Source organism: Nicotiana attenuata, chromosome 7 (assembly GCF_001879085.1).
Source record: "Nicotiana attenuata strain UT chromosome 7, NIATTr2, whole genome shotgun sequence".
Classification (NCBI taxonomy): Eukaryota; Viridiplantae; Streptophyta; class Magnoliopsida; order Solanales; family Solanaceae; genus Nicotiana; species Nicotiana attenuata.
Genome location: NC_031995.1, coordinates 107153414 through 107175430, shown reverse-complemented (window position 1 = coordinate 107175430; position 22017 = coordinate 107153414). Strand labels below are relative to the sequence as shown.

Here is a 22017-nt window from a genome sequence, read left to right as displayed (position 1 = left end):
CTAAAAGGGAAAAGTAATTCACGTAAAATGGGGTCTAATGCGAGTACCGAACACCGGGCGGGAAACAAAAAAATGATGATGCATGTTGTTCTCTCACATAAATGGAAGCAGAAGAGGATTTGACTTTGTTTGATTAAGAGTAGAAAACAATAAAAAAGAAAAGAAAAAGGTAAAGAAAGAAAGAGTGAAGGAACGATAATAATTATTCAATCCGACGGAATGCAAATTTGACGTCCGCAGAAACACATACTTTCTCTCTCTAACTTCCTCTCTCTAAAAAGGACAGCGCAGAAACTCTCCTCTCTACTGAAAAACTTTTTCACTTTGAAAAAGCCAAAGCCTTAAAAAAAACAAAAAAACCAAAGCCCCAACCCAACAAGTGAAACTTGGTTGAATGAACTTATACATACATGATTATCTGTATGTATATGTATCGATATCGATACAGATACATATATATTTATAAGCTGATTGTGACTGCGTGCTTTGGTAAGCAACTCCTTTTCCCCCTTTTGGGATGTATTTATATATTTTTGAGCTTGGTGCCCTAGGTGTTGTCGATAATTTGAGCTGTGGATCTTGTCCTTTGTACTTTATTGCGTGATTTAGGGCTCGATCAAGTGAACATGTAACTTATGAATCGCTAATTTTATTTTGTTTTTAATTTTCTACCGTCGAATTGTTTACTGTAGCTTAGTTATGTTGGAGGTAATTTTCATTTTTTTTAAAGTTTGAGGGTGAATTTTAGTGATTTTCTATCTTGTTCGTGTTTTAGTGTATTCTACTCTTTTGGCTGTTTTATTAGATTATTGATCAAGTATGGAGCTTGTTTTTTTTGATTTTACTTACTGTGTTGAGTTTAGCTATGTTTTTATGAACAAAGGGAGAAATTTGACACAATTGGACCTTTTCTTTTTCTTGCAGGGGCTGATTGGAAAAGTGGATAAAGATAGTTACTTGAGCAGAAAAAGAGAAGCTTTAGGATGTTAACAGTTAAAGCTTGTAGCTTGTACTTGTTATTCTGTGATTTCCAACTTTCTGTTGTTGATACACAAAGGGTTATGCCCAGCAGTGAGGGTTCTCCCTTTGTTTTGGCTCAAAACATGGACTTTGGAATGTCTAGCTGCGATTTGGAAAGGAAATCACTGATTCATTTAATTGATATAGTAGATTCTGCTTGTTGCTCTGTGTAATTCTTTTTAATATAAAGTCTCTAGATCTGGGGAGTTAGGCTTCATACAATTTTAGTGTTCTATAGTTGGTTAAGTGTTTGTAGATTGTTATCTATTGCATAAAAATATGGTTCCACAGGGGCCTCCAAATCCACTTGGAGGAGGTGCCCAGCCTGTCCCGTCTTCGTTATTGCGATCAAATTCTAGTTTTTTGGGGGGTCAAGGGGGTGGAATGCCTACCCCGGGTAGTTTCCCTTCTATTGTGTCACCCCGGACTCAGTTTGGTAACATGAACATGCTAGGAAATGCTCCAAATGTTTCATCTCTGCTCCATCAGTCCTTAGGAAACGGTGGTCATAATCCAGGGCTTCCTGGAAATGGAATCTCTCAACGAGTTGATAATGTGGCCGAGTCTGATCCACTGTCCAGTGCTAGCAATGGTATGGGATTTAGTACCCCTTCAACATCATTTGGCTCATCGGCCATGACAGCAAATCCAAATTCAGGTCAAGTTCAAGGACAGCGGTTTCCTAGCCCTTCTGGTAACCAGATGTTAACTGACCGATCACCGTCCCAACAACTTGATTCCCAGAATTACCAACATAATCAACAATTTCAGCAATTCTCTGCCCCTAGCAATTCCCAAACACAGCAACAGCAGCAGCAATTTCAATCCATGCGAGGTGGATTAGGAGGCTTAGGATCTGTCAAACAGGAGCCCCAGGTGACCAGTGATCAAACACCACAGCAGTTGCAAGCCCTGCGAAACCTGGCAACTGTAAAGCAGGAGCCCCAACAGATACAAAGTATGAGAGGCCTTGCCACTGTGAAGATGGAGCAACAACATTCCTCACCCTCTTTGTTTCTACATCAGCAACAGCAACAACAACAGCAGCAGCAGCAGCAGCAGCAGCAACAACAGCAGCAGTTACTTCACATGTCCAAGCAGTCCCCTCAATCTGCAGCAGCGGCTCAGCTTTTCCACCAGCAGAGGATTATGCAGCTCCAGCAGCAGCAGCAGCAACAACTCTTGAAGACTATTCCTCAGCAAAGAAATCCACTTCAACCGCAATTCCAACCACAGAATCATGCTATAAGGTCTCCTATAAAACCAGCTTATGAGCCTGGGATGTGTGCCCGTCGGCTGACTCATTATTTGTATCAGCAGCAACACAGACCTGAAGTAAGAAAACTGTGCCAACTATAATTTCTGGGTGGACCATAAACTCTGCACCCTACCACGCAGCTTATCTGATCTCAATTGATCCTTTATTTGACTACAGCGCCATGATGTTACATTTGCACTACCTTTTTTATAGGACAATAACATAGAGTTCTGGAGAAAATTTGTCGCCGAGTATTTTGCTCCACATGCCAAGAAAAAGTGGTGCGTTTCTATGTATGGAAGTGGTCGGCAGACCACTGGAGTTTTTCCTCAGGTTGGTTGTGTTATTGATTTTTCTTAATCAAATGTGAGAAATCTTCTTATATAGTGAAAAAATATGGTTATAGTAAGTCATATACCACATCCACATCTATGGCTTGATAAAGCTTTTCTGAAAATTGATTCTTTTTTCAGCTTTGATAACTAATTTGGATTTGTTGCTTATATATTATGCAAATTTATTGCCGACCAACTTTTTCCTTGTATTAGAAAATTAATCACTATTATATAATTTGCAGGATGTATGGCACTGTGAAATATGCAACCGCAAGCCAGGCCGTGGGTTTGGTATGTTTCTTTGTAACTTACAAAGCCATTGTCGTTGACTCGTAATTTCTGCACCCATTTGGTTAATTTTCCTCCATGTAATCTTTATTGGCATCTGATGTTTCTGAACTTATTTGTTCAGAAGCGACTGCTGAAGTCTTGCCCAGGCTTTTCAAGATAAAATATGAAAGTGGGACTTTGGAAGAGCTACTCTATATTGATATGCCGCGTGAATATCAGAATTCATCTGGACAGATTGTCCTAGACTATGCAAAAGCAATTCAGGAGAGTGTTTTTGAGCAGCTTCGTGTTGTCCGTGATGGTCAGCTTCGAATAGTGTTCTCACAACCTGATCTGAAGGTTAATTGAAGAGCTCATAGCGTTTTATTTTAATAACTATACTTATTAATCAGTTGTTTAAGACACGGCACAGTGCAGATGAATGTCTATTATTTTCTTTTAACTGTTTTCCTTTTTGTCAACATGGCAGATCGTCTCTTGGGAATTTTGTGCTCGACGTCACGAGGAGCTAATCCCTAGAAGATTGTTGATACCTCAGGTTGCTCAATGTTGCTTTGAACTGCTAATTTACCTTGATCTATTTGAATCATGCTTCAGCTCTAACCTGACTTGTATGCTTCTGTTTTCTAATCTGGTTTCGCAAAAACTTTTGCTTTCTCTTACCATTTATGCTAGAACAGAAACATTTTGCCCCGATAAGTACGTACGTGCTAGTCAAACGAGGTCTTTAATGTCCCTTTTAGATGTAGTTGAGGAGATTGAGGTCTTGTGAGATATAATTTCTCAAATAAGGTTTTGCTGTTGTAAAGTTATATGTATTTCAAACATGATCCGTCGAGCATGCCTTTTTCCCTCTAATTTTCCTTTTCATCGTGACTTGGTATAAGTTCACATACGTCTTAGAGATTTGACTTGCTTTCTCTTTTCCATTTTTTATTAAATGCCATCTTGCTGGAAAATAGAAAAATGGTTGCTGACCATCTTATTCTCATCCTGATCCATGGTGGTGAATTGGTCGGAGCAGTTAGTAGATTGCACTGTAAATCGCTTTCTCTGACTTGAATTCAAATTACCATCCATAGGTTGGAGACCATCGGTATAAATATAGATCTATGTCTGTTGGATATGTTTGAGAAGGATAGCAGTGCATTGGGTAGTAGGATTAGCCCTTCCCCCTGGTTAAGGGTTTGGTGATGTTATAGTATTGCAGCAGTGGAGGTGCGATAGAGGAAAAAATTTAAATGCTGTTTCAGCTGTTGGCAATGGTAACCGAGGCCAGTAGACCCTGGCTTTTGGTGCTTTCAGTTTTGTGTCTGATATCTGTGCTTCATCAGGGCAATGTATGATTAGAATTGGTTTGAGTGTTGGATCCCTAATTATGATTAATTTAGTAGAGATAAAGAAGCACTAGAATCAGTATTGTTAGCCCTTGGTTAAGAGTTTGGTGATGTTAAACTATTGCGACGGTGGAGAGCGGTGGTGGAAAAATTCAAAAATCTGTGTTGGCTGTTGGCTAATGCAACCGAGGCCAGTAAAGCCTGAAATTTTGTGCTTTATGTTCTGTGTTCGAGGACATTTTTGCTTCGTCATGCCAATGTACACTTGAAAGTAATTGAGTGTCGAAGGGCGAACTGTGAGAATATAGTAGTGATACAGAAGCACTAGAATCAACAGTGTTAAGAGTTCACTGAGGTGCACTTAGTGTTGCAGTTAGGTGAAGTGTAGTCTCGGCCCTTCATTGCTTCAGACTTCTGCGACGCTTTAGTATTGGCACAAAGGCATGTGACTCAGAGCTGATGAGCTCTTTCCTGAAATGATCGAGACAACACAGTAAGTATAGTTGGAAGAGTGATATGTTGATTTTTAAAGGAACATTATAGATAAATATGTTAGCATCTAAGAATAGAGAAATAGAGATTTAGTATAAGAAAATTAGATACTAAAAATGACAAAATATTGGAGATCAAATAATCTGTCAGGTTTTGCTAATACTTTTTGCTTCTATATTTGAAAAAAGACATTCAAAATTTGGTGCTAACAGTCCTGACTTTGAATGTGCTGATTCGGGGTTATCATTATATTTGTCCGTGCGTGATCGACATATGCGGAGTTATGTTGAATATTTTCTCATAAAGTTTTAAGTTTTTAGATGACGTTGACCAGATGAAGCATTTAGTTCACTGTCATTTCCGTTGCACCTAATTGGCTGCAAGACAGGGCTAATTAAATTTCTCTTCAGAATGTCTCTTTATAAAGTTTTCACATATTCTTGTTTCCTGTCCTTCTGTGTGCTTTAACTCTTATGGGGTTTGTCACATCTTTTAGCAGATTGTTTGTGTTGTCTGGATAAAGCTGTCTTTCATTTTTGGATATAGTGGCATTTGCATCTTTTTGATTTTCTTTTTATGATTTTCATGTGTAGGTGAGTCAACTCGGCGCTGCAGCTCAGAAGTACCAGGCTGCCACACAAAACGGATCATCTACAGTGTCTGTTTCTGAGTTGCAGAATAACTGCAATATGTGAGTCCTAGATATTTATGGCACAGGTTTTATATGAAATGTTAGGGCTGACTCTGTTGTGCCATGTCTTTGTTTAATGGGGTCTAACTATTTCGATTTAGCACATATATCTCACTCTGTGTTGAAAAATTATTTTCTTTAAATAGGCAATAAGGATGAGCTTTGTCTCCATTTAGGGATTGGCTTCTTTGATGGTCTGTGCTGGTACTTTAATTTTACAGATCATTGTTAGCAGACTTAAATTGGGACTTTAAATGTTAATGTTGTGATATCTGACCAGTCAGTCATCCTATTAGTGCTTTATCTTACTATGATGTGTACATCTGATAACAGATATAGCTCAAATTTTAGTGTTATGGATCGCTATTGCTGGTCATGCTGCCAAGTCTTGGAAGCTCAATTGCTCCTGAAACTAAAAATTTGGAAGTCTAGTTGATATCTGCGATTTGTTAAATTTGGATGAACAACTGAATTGCAGTTGCGTTTGATTGTTAAAATGTCTTTATTAACTGAAAAGAGCATATCCTTTTTGGGTTCTGAAAGCTCAATTTTCCATTCCTGATAAATGAAAGAGAATGTTGGTCTTGAACTTTTTTGGAAAGCAAATATCCTCTTGAAAGTGGTGGATTAGCTATCCCGGTGTACCTGTGAATATAAGACATGTTCCTACAGCTTCAAAGTGCAGATCTTACACGGAATATTGGTCTTGAACTATGGATTTGCATTTTGTCATGTCTCTACTTGGTTATGTTAAGATTCAAGGAGAAATGATATATTTCTTGGTCGCCAATCAGAATATAAGTTTATCTCTGTCTTCTATATTTTAAAGAACTTCACCAAATTTCTCTCTGATTGATTTTCCTCACTGTAACCAGGGGCGGAGCTTATATTAGTGGTTCGGCAGAACCTAGTAGCTTTAAGCTCAAACCCTGTATTTGTATTAAAAATTAAAAAATTCGTTTAATATGTATAATAATCTATCCAGAACCCAGTAAGCAAAAAGGATTGTGGTCCAGAACCCATAACTGAAAATCCTAGATCTGCCTTTGACTGTAATTGTGGACTTGGAAAGGCAGGTTTGGGTGGGAGGAGCCATGCATGGTCTGTGATGTATTGAATCTTCCAATAGAATAATGAGGATTAAAAATGAAAGGACTTCTGGTGATTGTATCTTTTTTAAATTTTTATTTTTGTATGGAACACATCTACTTGTTGTTCAGTGGTAGTGTACAATGGAGCTACATAAATTTAGGGAGCTATATGTAATGGTGGGAGAAGGGGAAGGATGAGGGGAAGGTATAGACATGCATGTTCTTTTTATGTCATAACTTTATAACGAACAAGCAATACATAATCAATCTATCAACAACTACAACTTTATCGCAAAGAAGGTTGATTCAACTTAATCATCCAATTATTTTATTCATAGATAATTTTCTTTAACGCAAATTAGGATTTCTATAAAACTGGAGGTTGTTTACTCACAATTTTCTTGCATTAATATACCACTCTCTAACTGGACTGAAAGGACTTCTGGCAAACATCAGATCTAAGGTAACAATAATAACTAAGCGTTAATCTTGACTAGTTGGTGTCGCCTATTTGGATCATTTGCTTTCATTATGTTCTCTCATAGTTAAGACTTAAGACCAAACTGATTCGTGAAATTGTAAGCTTTTAACAACAACTTCTCTCCATATGATTTTAGGCCTTGTACCCTTTTAGCACCTTCAACCATAATCAGGAACGATGTATATATAGGGTTAAAGTTATGTCTATAGATTCTCTTATTCTAGATTTTTCTTATGCTTGTGTATTTGCTAATGACCGTTTATCTCTTTATTTAGCTGTTAATTTAAGTAATATCACTTTGAGATTTTGACTTAGGATTTTGATTCAGGTTTGTTGCCTCAGCTCGTCAGTTGGCAAAAGCTTTGGAAGTTCCATTGGTAAATGATTTAGGGTATACAAAGAGATATGTGCGATGCCTTCAGGTATACACCTCGTTCTGATGCTGTAAGGTTTTTATTTTGGTTCTTTTCTGGATTTGTTAGGAGATTTTCTGCTTCTTTCAATGGGGAAATCACTACAAATTGTTGAAATATTTGCTTCTGTTAAGAGTTTTTAATTTCCCAACCAGGTTTTATTTGCCTGTTCTGTGTGTTCTGACTCAACCAGTTCTACCCAACTTTCTTATCCTCCCTGTGCCCTCTCTCTCTCTCTCTCTCTCTCTCTCTCTCTCTCTCTCTCTCTCTCTCTCTCTCTCTTTTTAATCTGCCATCTTCCCATGTAATAAAGCACAGCTGAAAATGAAGGCCAAAATTCAGATTGTGTAGCAGGTAGCAGCTCGGGGATTTTGACAATTGTTCTTTTGTCATATTGGGAATTCCTAAATCCTACTGGCAACTGACTTGTGAGTTAATATATGAAGTAGACGGAACATATTTCGGCCTGTACTTGGGATAGAGATTTCTGATGCCATTCTGTTCTTCCCGTTGCGAAGCATTTTCTTTTTAATTTCTAGAGTTTACTCCTTTTCTATAATTTTATTTCAGTGGGTCATAGAGGGTCTAGTGGCACAAGATAATTTCCAGTTCAGCAAACCCCCCCCCCCCCCCCCCCCCGGTTTTTTTTTTTTTAACTTTCCAAATGTTTATGACGTAGGCCTAAACTTTTTTCCAGTGACATTTTTAAAATGAAGCTAATCTGACTGAAAGTTGCACGCACGATGCATTCAAATGATAACTCTTCTGATGTAATTATGTTTCGCTTTAATCTTGTCTTCAATTCACAGTCTTATGGATATAATTTATATTCTTCTGTATACTGCTGGTGCAATTGCAGATATCAGAAGTAGTTAATAGCATGAAAGATTTGATTGACTACAGCAGAGAGACAAGGACAGGGCCTATGGGTAAGTTCTTCATTTTTACCTTTCAACTTGTTCCTGTTGGCTGTTGCTAGTTTAAAGGTCTTCTATATCCACCAAGTAATCACAAAGATCAAAAGTGAGGTTGCAGGGGCTAATCTATCTCTGTGGTTTGATGGTTTAGAGATTAGGGTACAATTGTTATTCATCAAAAGGCATGAATGTTATCATCTGAAGTTAAATTTTACGCGAAAGACAAATTGCTTTTTGAGGTCGAAACAGGTCACTACCTAATGTACATGTGCAAAAATCCAAACTGGCTGTGTCTGACTGTAGATTTCATTGTATATGCATTTAACTTGTTGGATTTAATGTAGCGGGTTGTGTGGTGTTAAGAACTTAACCCTCGGAGTACCACATGAATGTGGGGTTGATACAGTTCTGTAAACCTCACAATTGTGCTTGAAATTTGGCCTTTCCAGAGAGCTTGGCTAAGTTTCCTCGTAGGAATGGTTCATCGGCTGGGGTACGTGGTGCAGCTCAACCATCTGAGGATCAGTCTCGGCAGCAGCAGCAGCCACAGTCTCAGCAGCAGCAGCAGCAGCAACAGCAACAACATACGGCCAGTCAGAACTCAAACCATGAGAGCTCTGTCCAGGCTGGTGCAATGCAACTTGCTTCCAGCAATGGTATTCTGAGCGAAAACAACTCTTTAAACCCTGCACCTGTTACTTCGTCTAATAGTACTGGTGCTCGGCTATTGCGCCAAAATTCCATGAACTCTAGGCAACAGGCAACAATGAATGGTGTGAACAGCCCTTATGCAGGAAATGCTGTTCAAATGCCTTCACCAAGTTCTTCAAATACAATGCCACAGTCTCAACAAAACCTGTCTGCATTCCAATCACCAACACCGTGTTCATCAAGCAATCCGCCACAAACTTCACATGGTGGCTTAACATCAGGATCACACGTGAATTCTGCCAATTCCCCGAATATTTCAATGCATCAACCCACTCTTTCAGGTGATATTGATGCTAACGACTCTCAGAGTTCTGTACAAAAGATCATACACGAAATGATGATGTCTTCCCAACTTGGTGGAGGTGGCCTTGTAGGTGGTGGTGCCACGGGGAATGATATGAAAAGTGTAAATGGTTTGATAACAACTGCTAATAACTCCATTCTTAATGGAAGCAGCTGCCTTGTTGGGAATGGGACAGCAAATGCTAATATTGGTATTTCTCCGGGATATGGCAGCATGGGCAACGGACTGAGCCAGGCTGCAATGGCCAATGGAATTCGGGCTGCATTAGGTAATAGTTCTGTGGCTATGAATGGAAGGGTTGGCATGCCAATGGCACGAGGGCAAAGTGTGAGTCAACAGCAACAAGATTTGGGGAACCAACTACTTGGTGGTTTAGGAGCAGTCAATGGTTTCAGTAACCTTCAGTTTGACTGGAAAACATCCCCCTAAAGGTTTTGACTTGGCTTTAGCCTAGAAGGTATGAACAAAGTGACAAGATCCTTTAGGAGATTGGGGTGCCCTGTTGTGGTTGTAATTGCATATTTGGTTCTCATGTGCTGCTTTGTGCTGCAAAGATGACATGATTTTGCCTTGCACACTGATAGTAGGTATGAATCCTGAAGAGCTATCATTTCAGGGCTTGCTTCTGTTGTAGTGATTTGCCCGAGAAGGAAAACATGTAGCACAGTAATTTCATGATTGAAATGTTACATCACCTGAGGTAGCATAAGATTCTTCTAACTTGATTTTGTCTGGTTTATCACAGCTATACATATTTGCACTAACAGCCTTGAATAGGACATTCCAGGAGTGACTTGGCACACACTTGTACCTTTTCAAGGCATTTGTAAACTACCGAATCTGCTGAGCTCTTGCCCATCTTGTGCTGTACCTCCACTCCGGAACATGAGTGTATATAGTCTGGATGGTGTGGAAGGTATTTTATATTAGAACTTTCAGGAGCTAGTAGAAATTGACTTACCACTTGTTCCATGGTAATGTGGCTAATGCAATCACTTCATTTCTCCCCTCTCCCGACACCTACTATGTTTTTGTATCAATTAACCAGTTTTGATTGTTGTGGTTGCCGGCTTTTGGAGTGGCTGGATGCTAAGGATGAGGATTTACCTCTTTGAGAGGGGGGGGGGGGGGATATTGGTATCAGTGCTTTAATTTCTGTTAAGGGGGCAAATTTTGACTGTGACTTTTTCCTCATGTTTTCTCGGTCAAAGTATTTGTATTCACCTGTTACCCCATCTCTAATCCCAAAAAAAGAAAGAAATAGAATTCCTTAATTTCCTCTCTTTTCTCTTTTTTTTTTTGGGTGGCTAAGCAAAGTGCTATATGTGAATCGCGTATGTTGGTGACATTGGTGCTATCAAATCTTTGGTAATCTCAACGCGGTATGCTAAGTGATAGTAAAAAAAAAAAAAAGATGAGACTGGACAGAAAGATGTTACTTAATTATGACATCACTATCTAGTAAATTTTGTCGTAGTAGTATAGTTTTTTTAGCAAATCTTAAACTACGTATTATAAATTTGGATTGCTATTCTATAATATGAATATTTCTATAATTCGATTTTCAACTGTGGACCTTTCCGAAAATCGTAAGGCGATAGACATGAACAAAAATCATCTCAAGTTTTAGAAAGTCCCATCATTTCCTTCTGCCTTCTCAATCGCCCGATCTTTTTTCCCCCCTTTTTTGCTGGAATACCCAATTTCAACATAGAGTTCTTCTTACATGTATACCATTTACTTAAATAATTTAAGAAAAAAATTGATGAATATAATAATTACATAATAATAAATTAATTTGATTGACAGAATCGTGTTAAAACTTAATAAATTTAAACTCTTGAAAGTTGTGATCTAAATTTTGTAGACTAACAATATAAGTAAATGTTTTTCAAATATGATGCTAATAGCTCGTTTGTCCTTCGCGATGGAAATGCACTCTTCCCCCAACTTTCCAAGATAGGGGGCTAGCTTGCTTCCACTGGTGGCGGGCGGGCGAAGGGTCCAAAGGACACGTAGCCGGGGGCGAGTCAAAAATAGAATTGTTCCATTTTCCTTCTTGTTCATCAATCGGAAATCAAGACATAGCGGGCACTACGCTGCAAAAATCAGCTTATTTTGAGAAGCTCTTTTTCTCAAAAGTATTTTCGGTGAGAAGCAATTTGTGTTTGGCAAATGGATTTCAAAAGTACTTCTGAGCAGCAATTAGTGTTTGGTCAAGCTTTAAAAAATTGCTTTTAAGTGTATTTTTCTCTAAAGTGCTTTTAGAAAGAAGGTACTTTTTTCTGCTTCTGCTTTTCCTCAAAAGCACTTTTTTTTTTCCTTTCAAAAGCTTGACCAAACACCTTAATTTTAGAAAAAAAACACTTTCGACAAAAAATAAGTGCTTCTGCCTCAAAAGAAGCTTGGCCAAACAAGCTATAAGTTATTTACCTTCGCCTGTGCAACTGAGAAATCGATTCAAAGTTAAGGGTATTTATGCCTTTTCATCCATCTCATGAACGTCCATGGTTATGTTGCTTTTACACTATGCACATGCATGTACACCTGAACATTTCCCCACCCCACACACCCACAGGAAAAAGGCAGTAGAGGATTTGACTTCGTTTGATTGAGAGAAGAAAAAAATTAAAAAAAAGAAAAGAAAAAAAGGTAAAGAAAGAAAGAGTGAAGGAAAGAGAAATATTCAATCTGATTGAATGCAGTTTTGACGTCCGCAAGAACTCTCTCTCTAACTTTCTCGCTCTAAAGAGGACAGCGCAGAAACTCAGAGAAAACTCTTCTCTCTCTTTCTCTCTACTGAAACTTCTTCACTTTGACAAAGCAAAGTCCCCAAGCTAATTTGAGCTGTGGATCTTGTTCTATGCACTTTATTGCGCGATTTAGGGCTCGATCAAGTGAACATGTAATTTATTAATCACTTGTTTTTATTTTTCTACTCTCCAATTGTTTACTGTACCTAGCTTAGTTTTTCAGAGGAATTTTTTTTTTCGTCTTTTTTATTTCTCAGTTTTCTGATTTTCGTCTTTATTTGATTAGTGATTGAGTATGAAGTATGTTTTTTTTTTTATATATATTTTTCTTACTGTGTTGAGATTTGAGTTTAGCTATGTTTTTATGGAAGCAAGGGAGAAATTCGACACAATTTAACAATTTTTTCTTTTTTTCTTTTTCTTGCAGGGATAAGTGGATAGAGATATTTACTTGAGCAGAAAAAAGAGAAGCTTTGGAAGTTTAAGAGTTAAAGCTTGTAGCTTGTACTTGGTATTCTATTGATGATATGCACAACAGTTTTTCTCAGCAGTGAGGGTCCTCCCTTTGGTTTGGCTCAAAATAGGGACTTTGGAATGTCAATTGATGTAGTAGGTTCTGCTTGTTGTTCTGTGTAATTCTCTTTTCAGAGTAAAGTATAAAGTCTCCAGATCTGGGGTGTTAGGCTTCATTCCGTTTTAGCTTTCTATAGTTTGTTAAGTGTTTGTAGATTGTTATCTATTGCATAAAAGATATGGTGCCACCAGGACCTCCTAATCCACTTGGAGGTGCCCAGCCTGTCCCGTCTTCGTTATTGCGATCAAATTCTAGTTTATTGGGTGGTCAAGGGGGTGGAATGCCTACCCCAGGTGGTTTCCCTTCTATTGTGTCACCTCGGACTCAGTTTGGTAACATGAATATGCTAGGAAATGCTCCAAATGTTTCGTCTCTGCTCCATCAGTCCTTAGGAAATGGTGGTCATAATTCAGGGCGAGCTGATAATGGGGCCGAGTCTGATCCAATGGCCAGTGCTGGCAATGGTATGGGATTTAATGCTCCTTCAACATCGTTTAGCTCATCGGCCATGGCGGCAAATCCAAATTCAGGTCAAGTTCAGGGACAGCGGTTTCCCAGCCATTCTGGTAACCAGATGTTAACTGACCAATCACCATCCCAACAGCTTGATTCCCAGAACTACCAACATAATCAACAATTTCAGCAATTTTCTGCCCCTAGCAATTCCCAAACACAACAACAGCAGCAGCAATTTCAATCCATACGAGGTGGATTAGGAGGTGTAGGACCTGTCAAACAGGAGCCCCAAGTGACCAATGATCAAACACCACAGCAGTTGCAAGCACTACGAAACCTGGCAACTGTAAAGCAGGAGCCCCAACAGATACAAAGTATGAGAGGCCTTGCCACTGTGAAAATGGAGCCACAACATTCCTCACCCTCTTTGTTTCTACATCAGCAACAGCAGCAGCAACAACAACAACAGCAATTACTTCACATGTCCAAGCAGTCCCCTCAAGCTGCAGCAGCAGCTCAGCTTTTTCACCAGCAGAGGCTTATGCAGCTCCAGCAGCAACAACAGCAACAGCAACTCTTGAAGGCTATTCCTCAGCAAAGAAACCCACTTCAATCGCAATTTCAACCACAGAATCATACTATAAGGTCTCCTGTAAAACCAGCTTATGAGCCTGGGATGTGCGCCCGTCGGCTGACTCATTATTTATATCAGCAGCAACACAGGCCTGAAGTAAGAAAACTGTTCCAGCTATATTTCCGTGTGGTCCATAACACTCTGCACCCTACCACTCAGCTTCTCTGATCTTAGTTCTTTTTTTTTTTTTTGACTAAGCCCTATGATGTTACATTTGCACTACCTTTTTTATAGGATAATAACATAGAGTTCTGGAGAAAATTTGTCGCCGAGTATTTTGCTCCAAATGCCAAGAAAAAGTGGTGCGTCTCTATGTATGGAAGTGGTCGGCAGACCACTGGAGTTTTTCCTCAGGTTGGTTGTGTTATTGGTTTTTCTTAATCAAATTTGAGAAATCTTCTTATTTAGTGAAAATATGTGGTTATAGTAAGTCAAATACCTCTTATACGGCTTGCCGTTATGAAAAAATAGATTATTTTTTCAGCTCTAGTAACTAATTTGGACTTGTTCCTAAAATGTTATGCAGTTTTATGCAGACCAACTTTTTCCTTGTAGAAAATTAGAAGTAATCACTATCTTATAATTTGCAGGATGTATGGCACTGTGAAATATGCAACCGCAAGCCAGGCCGTGGTTTTGGTATGTTTCTTTTGTTTTTATATCTTTTCTGTTGTCAAAGATTCATTCTTCTTTGTAACTTTACAAAGCCATTATTGTTGACTTGTTTTTTCTGCACCCATTTGGTTATCCTTTCACCGTGTCATCCTTATTGGGACCTGATGTTGCTCAACTTATTCATTCAGAAGCGACCGCTGAAGTCTTGCCCAGGCTTTTCAAGATAAAATATGAAAGTGGGACCTTGGAAGAGCTACTCTATATTGATATGCCTCGTGAATATCAGAATTCATCTGGACAAATTGTCCTAGACTATGCAAAAGCAATTCAGGAGAGCGTTTTTGAGCAACTTCGCGTTGTACGTGATGGTCAGCTTCGAATAGTGTTTTCACAGCCTGATCTAAAGGTATATTGAAGAGCTAATAGCATTTTGTTTTCGATAACCATACTTATTAATCAGTTATTAAGACATAGCACGATGCAGATGAATGTCTATTATTTTCTTTTATCTGATTTCCTTTTCGTCAACTTGGCAGATCATCTCTTGGGAATTTTGTGCTCGACGTCACGAGGAGCTAATCCCTAGAAGATTGTTGATACCTCAGGTTGATCAATGTTGCTTTGAAGTACTAATTTACCTTGATCTATGTGTAGTCATGGTTTAGCTCTAACCTGACTTGTATGCTTCTGTTCGCTAATCTTGTTTAGCAAAAACTCTTTCTTTCTTTTATAAGTTGTACAAGAGCAGAGGCATGTTGTCTAGCTAAGTAGCTATTTGCTACTCAAATGAGGTCTTTATTTGTTAATGTCCCTAGATATATTTGATGAGAATGTGGTATTGAGAGATACAATTAACGAATATGACTTCGCTCTTGTAAGGTTATATATGTATTTAACACGGCCTCAGCATGTTTTCCCCCCTCTAATTTTCCTTTTCATCATGACTTGGTAAAGTTTAAATGCATCTGAGAGATTTGACTTGTTTTCCTTTTTCACTTTTAATTAATTACCATCTTGTTTTCCCCCCTCTAATTTTCCTTTTCATCATGACTTGGTAAAGTTTAAATGCATCTGAGAGATTTGACTTGTTTTCCTTTTTCACTTTTAATTAATTACCATCTTGTTATCAAAACAAAATAATGGTTGCTGACCATGTTACTCTCATCTCTTGAGGCTCGATCCATGGTGTGATGAATTGGTTGGATCAGTTAGTGGATTGCGCTAGCCGCTATTAATCGCTTTCTGACTTAAATGCAAATTACCATCTATGGGTTTTCTGATTTGAAAGCAATTATGCAAATTACCATGTATGGGTGTGGAGTCCATCAGCATAAATGTTGATCTATATCTGTTTTCTTAGGGATATGTTTGAGAAGGATAGCAGTGCATTGGGTAGTAGTGTTAGCCCTTGCCCCTGTTAAGGGTTTGCTGATGCTATAGTATTGCAACAGTGTAGATGGGTGGCGAAAAAAATTAAATTGCTGTTTCAGCTGTTGGCAATGATAACCGAGGCCAGTGGAGCCTGAATTTTGGGGCTTTAAGTTCTGTGTCCGGAGGAAATTTGTGCTCCTTCATGCCGATATATCTTTGTAAAGTTTCCTCATATTCGTGTTTCCTGTCCTTCTGTGAGCTTTAACTTCTATATTGGTTTCTCACATCTTTTTGGCTAAATTGTTTGTCTTGTCTGGATAAAGCTCCATCTTTTATTTTTTTTGGATATAGTGATTTTTGCATCCTTTTGATTTGCTTTTATGATTTTCATGCGTAGGTAAGTCAACTCGGTGCTGCAGCTCAAAAGTACCAGGCAGCAACCCAAAATGGATCATCTACTGCATCTGTTTCTGAGTTGCAGAATAACTGCAATATGTGAGTCCCTGAAATTTATGGCACAGTATTTGTACGAAATTCTTGGGCTGACAATATTGTGCCGTGTCTCTGTGTAATGGAGCCTAACTATTTTCATTTAGCACATATATGTCACTCTATGTTGTAAAGTTATTTTCTTAGCGATTCATTACACATTCCAGTTTTTACGTGGGTAATAATGATGAGCCATGTCTCACATGTTAGATAGCTTTTAAACTATTATTTTGTGGGTATTGGCTTCTTTGATGATCTGTGCTGGTACTTCCATTTTACAATTCATTTTTAGCAGACTTAAGTTGGGATTGTGGATGCTAAGGTTGTGATCTTTGACCAGTCAGTCATCCGATGGTTTTAACTCATAGTGAGTTTGCTGTGAAATAACTTTTTATTTGTTTTAGTTGTGTGTAGTCTATTGTGAGACTAGGAAGATGACACTTGATACGAAGATGTGGAGGTCGAGTATTAGGGTTGTAGGTTAGGACTGGAGGTAGTTGAGTCTTGCCTTCGTACTATTATGAGACTAGTCTGATAGGGTTTTTGTCTAAGATAGCTAGTGGCAATGTTGTGTCTTACTATTTCGCTTTTCAGTGCAGGACCTATTTACTAGCTATCACTTTTGTTTTGCATCTTTCTTCTGGATTTCATGTTCCTCTTTTTCCTATGATTTCTGTGGTGATACTAATATTGTCTCCTTTTGTCTTTTTGTTTTCTTGAGCCGAGGGTCTTTCAGAAACATCCTCTCTACTCCTTCGGGGTAGGGGTTAGGTCTGCGTACACCCTACCCTCCCCAGACCCCACTAGTGGGATTATACTGGGTTGTTGTTGTTGTTGATGTGTGTACGTCTGTTAGCAGATTTAGCTCAAATTTTAATGTTATGGATTGCTGTCAGTGGTCGTGCTGCCAAGTCTTGGAAGCTCAATTTCTCCTGAAACTATAAATATGGATGTCTAGTTGATACCTGCGGTTTGTTATATTTGGATGAAGAACTGAATTGCAGTTGTGTTTGATTGTTAAAATGTCTTTATTAACTAACACGAGCGTCTTGTTGGGTTCTGAAAGCTCAACTTTCCATTTCCTGAGAAATAAAAGAATAATGGTCAACTTCCTACCCAGTGGTGTCCCGGCCAGCTTTTGCGCACCTCGACTAATTTCACGGGGTGCCTGCTAGCTCCCACCAACATAGGTGCCGGAAAGAACTTTTTCAAACTTTTGATTTTCCTCACTGTAACCGTGGACTTGAGGCTTTTTTTTGGGTGGTGGTTGAGGGGGGGGGGGGGGGTAATGAAACACATGTTGTTCCGTGAAAGTGTACAATGGAGCAGTTCAGGGTTTGTGATGTGTTGGATCTTCCAATAAATAATGAGGATATAAAATGACTCGCGTTGTTTTTTTTGGGGTGGGGTGGGTGGTGGGGGGGGGGGGAACCTAAGTTGCGCGGACTCTTCGTTTTTGGTGCCGTACCCATCTCGACACGGGACGAGAGCTGGATACGTCCCGGATTCGGTCAACTAACTTCGGATACTTCGACTTGTGTCCATCGACAAATTTGGGGGAGTTGCGCGGACTCTTCGTTTTTGGTGCCGTACCCATCTCGACACGGGACGGGAACGGGATACGTCCCGGATTCGGTCAACTAACTTCGGATACTTTGACCTGTGTCCATCGACAAATTTGGGGGGGGGGGGGGGGAAATTGAGATTTTGGTTTCTCAAAATTAAAAATAAAACAGATTTAAGACATGCAAAATGGCCTACCTTCAATATTGTAGTACTTTTATCTCATATTTGCTACTTTGTGTTCCAGAAAAACCAAGAATTCAAGGGGTCGTGTTCTGAGTTTGGACTTATAGCTCTATTTTTTATAATTTTGAATTTTTTTAGCCGAATTCCCGCACCCATATCCATACTTGGATCCGCACCCCCCAATCTTAAAATTCAGATTTTGTCGGACCCGACATTCGGATCCGTGCCTGTACCGGATGCCCGCACCCGAGTCCGAGCAACTTAGGGGGAAACATATATTTGGGAGCTATATGTAATAGTGGGAGAAGGGGAAGAATGATGGGAAGGTATATACATGCATACCCTTTTATGTCAATCTATTAACAACTATGACCTAATCCCAAAAGGAAGGTTGGCTTAGTCTAACGAATCCAAATCCTCTGTAACCATTCAACTCTATTAATTATCCAGTACTGCTTTGCTTATAAATAATTTTCTTTTAATGCAAATTAGTATTTCTCTAAATCTTGAGGTTATTTACTCACAATTTTTCTTGTATTGGAATACCTATCTCTAACTAGACTAAAAGATTACTGGCAAACATCAGAATTAATGTGAGTGTAATAATAATACCTACGCTATAATCCTAACTCGTCAGAGTCACCTATTTGGATAATTTGCTTTCAGTATGTTCTGTCCTAGTTAAGTCAGCATTGACTCGAGAAATAGTAATCTTTTGGCAACAACTCCTCGCCATATGATTTTAAGTCGACTCCCCTTTAGCACCTTCAATCGTAATTAAAAAGCAATCTATATATAAGGTGTAAAATTATGTGTACATATTCTTGTATTCTAGAAAATTGTTTTATGCTTGTGTATTTGCTAATGATCATGTACTTTTTATATAGCTTTTGTTTTTAAGTAATATGAGTTTTGAGATTTGACTTATGATTTTGATTCAGGTTTGTTGCCTCAGCTCGTCAGTTGGCAAAAGCTTTGGAAGTTCCATTGGTAAATGATCTAGGGTATACAAAGAGATATGTGCGATGCCTTCAGGTATGCACCTTGTTCTGATGCTGGAAGGTTTTTATTTTGGCCCTTTTTTGGATTTTGTTTGGAGATATTCCGCTTGTATCAATGTGGATGTCTTCCCGTGGAATTCAAAGCAAAAGCTGAAAGGTCAAAATTCAGATTTCTAGCATGTAGCAGCTCAGGGATGTTGACTATTTTTCTTTTCTCAATACTGGAAATTCGTACTGGTAACTCTGACTCATGAGTTAATGTGTGAAGTAGACATAATGTAATTTGGCCTATTCTTGGGATAGAGATTTCTGATGTAACTCTGTTCCTGTTGAGAAATTTTATTTGATTGTGTCATAAAGGGTCTAGTGGTATAAGATAACTTCCGGTTCAGCGATTTCCCCCCTTCTTTTTACTTTCCAAGTGTTTTTCACGTAGGCCTAGACTTTTTTCCAATGACATTTTCAGTATAAAGATAAACTGACTGAAAATTGCACACGTGGTGCATTCAAATGATAATTCTTCTGATTTTGTTTTAATCTTCCTTTCAATTAATAGTCTCATGGGATATAATTTCTTATTCTGCTATGTACTGCTGGTGCAATTGCAGATATCAGAAGTTGTTAATAGCATGAAAGATTTGATTGACTACAGCAGAGAGACAAGGACAGGGCCTATGGGTAAGTCTGCTTGTGTACCTTTCTACTTGTTCCTGATGCTAGCTCAAGGTTTTCTGTACCTACCTATTAATCTCAAAGATCAAAGTGAGGTTGCATGGGCTAATCTTTCTCTGCGGTTTAATGGTTTAGAGATTAGGATACGATCGGTTTTCATCACAAGGCATAAATGTTATCATCTAAAGTTAAATTTTCACTAAAGACGATGAATTGCTTTTTAAGGTGGCAACTGGTTACTACTAATGTACAGGTGAAAAAACCCAAACTAGCTGTGTTTGAATGCAGGTTTCATTCTATGTGCCTTTAAGTTGTCGGGGGTAAAATACTGATTCAAAAAAAAAAAAAAAAAAAAAAGAGCTTCTCGAATATAAAGTAGTGGGTTGTGTAGTGTAAGAACTTAACCCTGAGAGTACCGCATGAATGTTGGGATTGATACAGTTCTTTAAACCTTACAATTTGTGGTTGAAATTTGCCTTTCCAGAGAGCTTGGCCAAGTTTCCTCGTAGGAATGGTTCATCGGTTGGGGTACATGATCCAGCTCAACCATCTGAGGATCAGTCTCAGCAGCAGCCACAGTTAAATTCTCAGCAGCAGCAGCCACAGTTAAATTCTCAGCAGCAGCAACAGCAACAACAGACGGCCAGTCAGAACTCAAACCACGACAGCTCTGTTCAGGCTGGTGCAATGCAACTTGCTTCCAGTAATGGGATTCCAAGTGTAAACAACTCTTTGAACCCAGCATCTGTTACTTCGTCTAGTAGTTCTGTTGTTCGGCTATTGCATCAAAATTCCATGAACTCTAGGCAACAGACCCCGATGAATGGTGTGAACAGCCCTTATGCAGGAAATGGTGTGAATAGCCCGTATGCGGGAAATGCTGTTCAAATGCCCTCACCAAGTTCTTCAAATACAATGCCACAATCTCAACCAAACCCGTCTACGTTCCAATCCCCAACACCGTGTTCTTCAAGCAATCCACCACAAACTTCTCATGGTGGCATATCATCAGGACCACATGTGAATTCTGCCAATTCCCCGAATATTTCAGTTCATCAACCCACTCTTTCAGGTGATATTGATGCTAATGACTCTCAAAGTTCTGTACAAAAGATCATACATGATATGATGATGTCTTCCCAACTTGGTGGAGGTGGCCTTGTAGGTGGTGGTACCATGGGGAATGATATTAAAAGTGTAAATGGTATGATAGCAACTGCTAATAATTCCATTCTTAATGGAAGCAGCTGCCTTGTTGGGAATGGGACAGCAAATGCTAATATAGGTATGGGTCCAGGATATGGCAACATGGGCAACGGACTGAGCCAGGCTGCAATGGCCAATGGAATTCGGGCTGCATTAGGTAATAATTCCGTGGCTATGAATGGAAGAGTAGGCATGCCAATGTCACGAGAGCAAAGTATGAGTCAACAGCAACAAGATTTGGGAAACCAACTACTTAGTGGTCTAGGAGCAGTCAATGGTTTCAATAACCTTCAGTTTGACTGGAAAACATCTCCCTAAAGGTTTCGACTTGGCTGTAGCTAAGAATGTATGAACAAGGTGACAAGATCCTTCTTGTGGATGTAATTGCTTATTTGGTCCTCATGCCACTGCTTTGTGCTACAAAGTTAACGTGAGTTTGCCTTGCAAACTGGGGGTAGATATGGTTCCTGAAGAGAGATCATTTCAGGGCTTGCTTCCGTTGTACTGATTTGCGAGAGAAGCAAAATATGTAGCACAGTAATTTCATTGGTTGAAATGTTACATCACCTGAGGTTGCATAAGATTCTTCTAACTTGATTTTGTCTGGTTTATCACAGCTACTTATTTGCACTAACAGCCTTGAATAGGACATTGCAGGAGTGACTTGGCGAACACTTGTACCCTTTCGAGGCATTTGTAAACTACCGAATCTGCTGAGAGCTTGCCCATCTTGTGCTGTACCTCTGTCACCTCTCCGGAACATGAGTGTATATAGTCTGGATTGTGTGGGAGGAATTTTTATTATATAACTTTCAGGAGCTGGTAGAATTGACTTACCACTTGTTCCATGGGTAATGTGTCTAATGCAATCACTTCATTCTCCTCTCCCCCGACTCCGTCTATGTTTTTATATCAAGAACAGTTTTGATTATTGTGGTTGCTGGCTTTTGGAGTGGCTGGATGCTGAAGATGAGGATTTGCCTAGGTGGGCTTTTTTTTTTTGGTTAGGGGGGGGGGGGGGTTGGGGGGGGGTTAGGGAGGGTAGGGAAGAGTAGGTTGGTATCGAGTGTCTTAGTAAAGGTTAACGGGGCCTTTATTTTTACGTTACGTTTTAGGACGTTTCCTTTTTTCCCCTTACCTTAGTTTTCGTTTTTTC

At 39.1% G+C, this 22017-nt stretch overlaps 2 protein-coding genes across 3 annotated transcripts; both read left to right on the top strand.

Annotated features, from left to right (window-relative positions):
* Positions 214-10576, top strand: LOC109229648 (transcriptional corepressor SEUSS-like). The gene is made up of 10 exons (XM_019395169.1): positions 214-489; positions 925-2355; positions 2492-2611; positions 2856-2904; positions 3026-3243; positions 3374-3442; positions 5327-5424; positions 7325-7418; positions 8269-8338; positions 8776-10576. Exons 2-10 carry the CDS (start codon positions 1300-1302, stop codon positions 9768-9770), a joined length of 2769 nt encoding a protein of 922 aa, XP_019250714.1. The 5' UTR covers positions 214-489; positions 925-1299; the 3' UTR covers positions 9771-10576.
* LOC109229647 (transcriptional corepressor SEUSS-like) lies at positions 12012-21792 on the top strand. Of its 2 annotated transcripts, XR_002068584.1 has the most exons (11): positions 12012-12246; positions 12522-13854; positions 13993-14112; positions 14349-14397; positions 14562-14779; positions 14910-14978; positions 16142-16239; positions 18924-19017; positions 19592-19661; positions 20140-21433; positions 21519-21792. XR_002068584.1 is itself a non-coding variant. In XM_019395168.1 (10 exons), exons 2-10 carry the CDS (start codon positions 12847-12849, stop codon positions 21177-21179), a joined length of 2766 nt encoding a protein of 921 aa, XP_019250713.1. In that variant the 5' UTR covers positions 12012-12246; positions 12522-12846; the 3' UTR covers positions 21180-21792. The 2 variants fall into 2 exon arrangements, 1 of the variants encoding a protein (XP_019250713.1); XM_019395168.1 differs by having other exon boundaries at positions 20140-21792.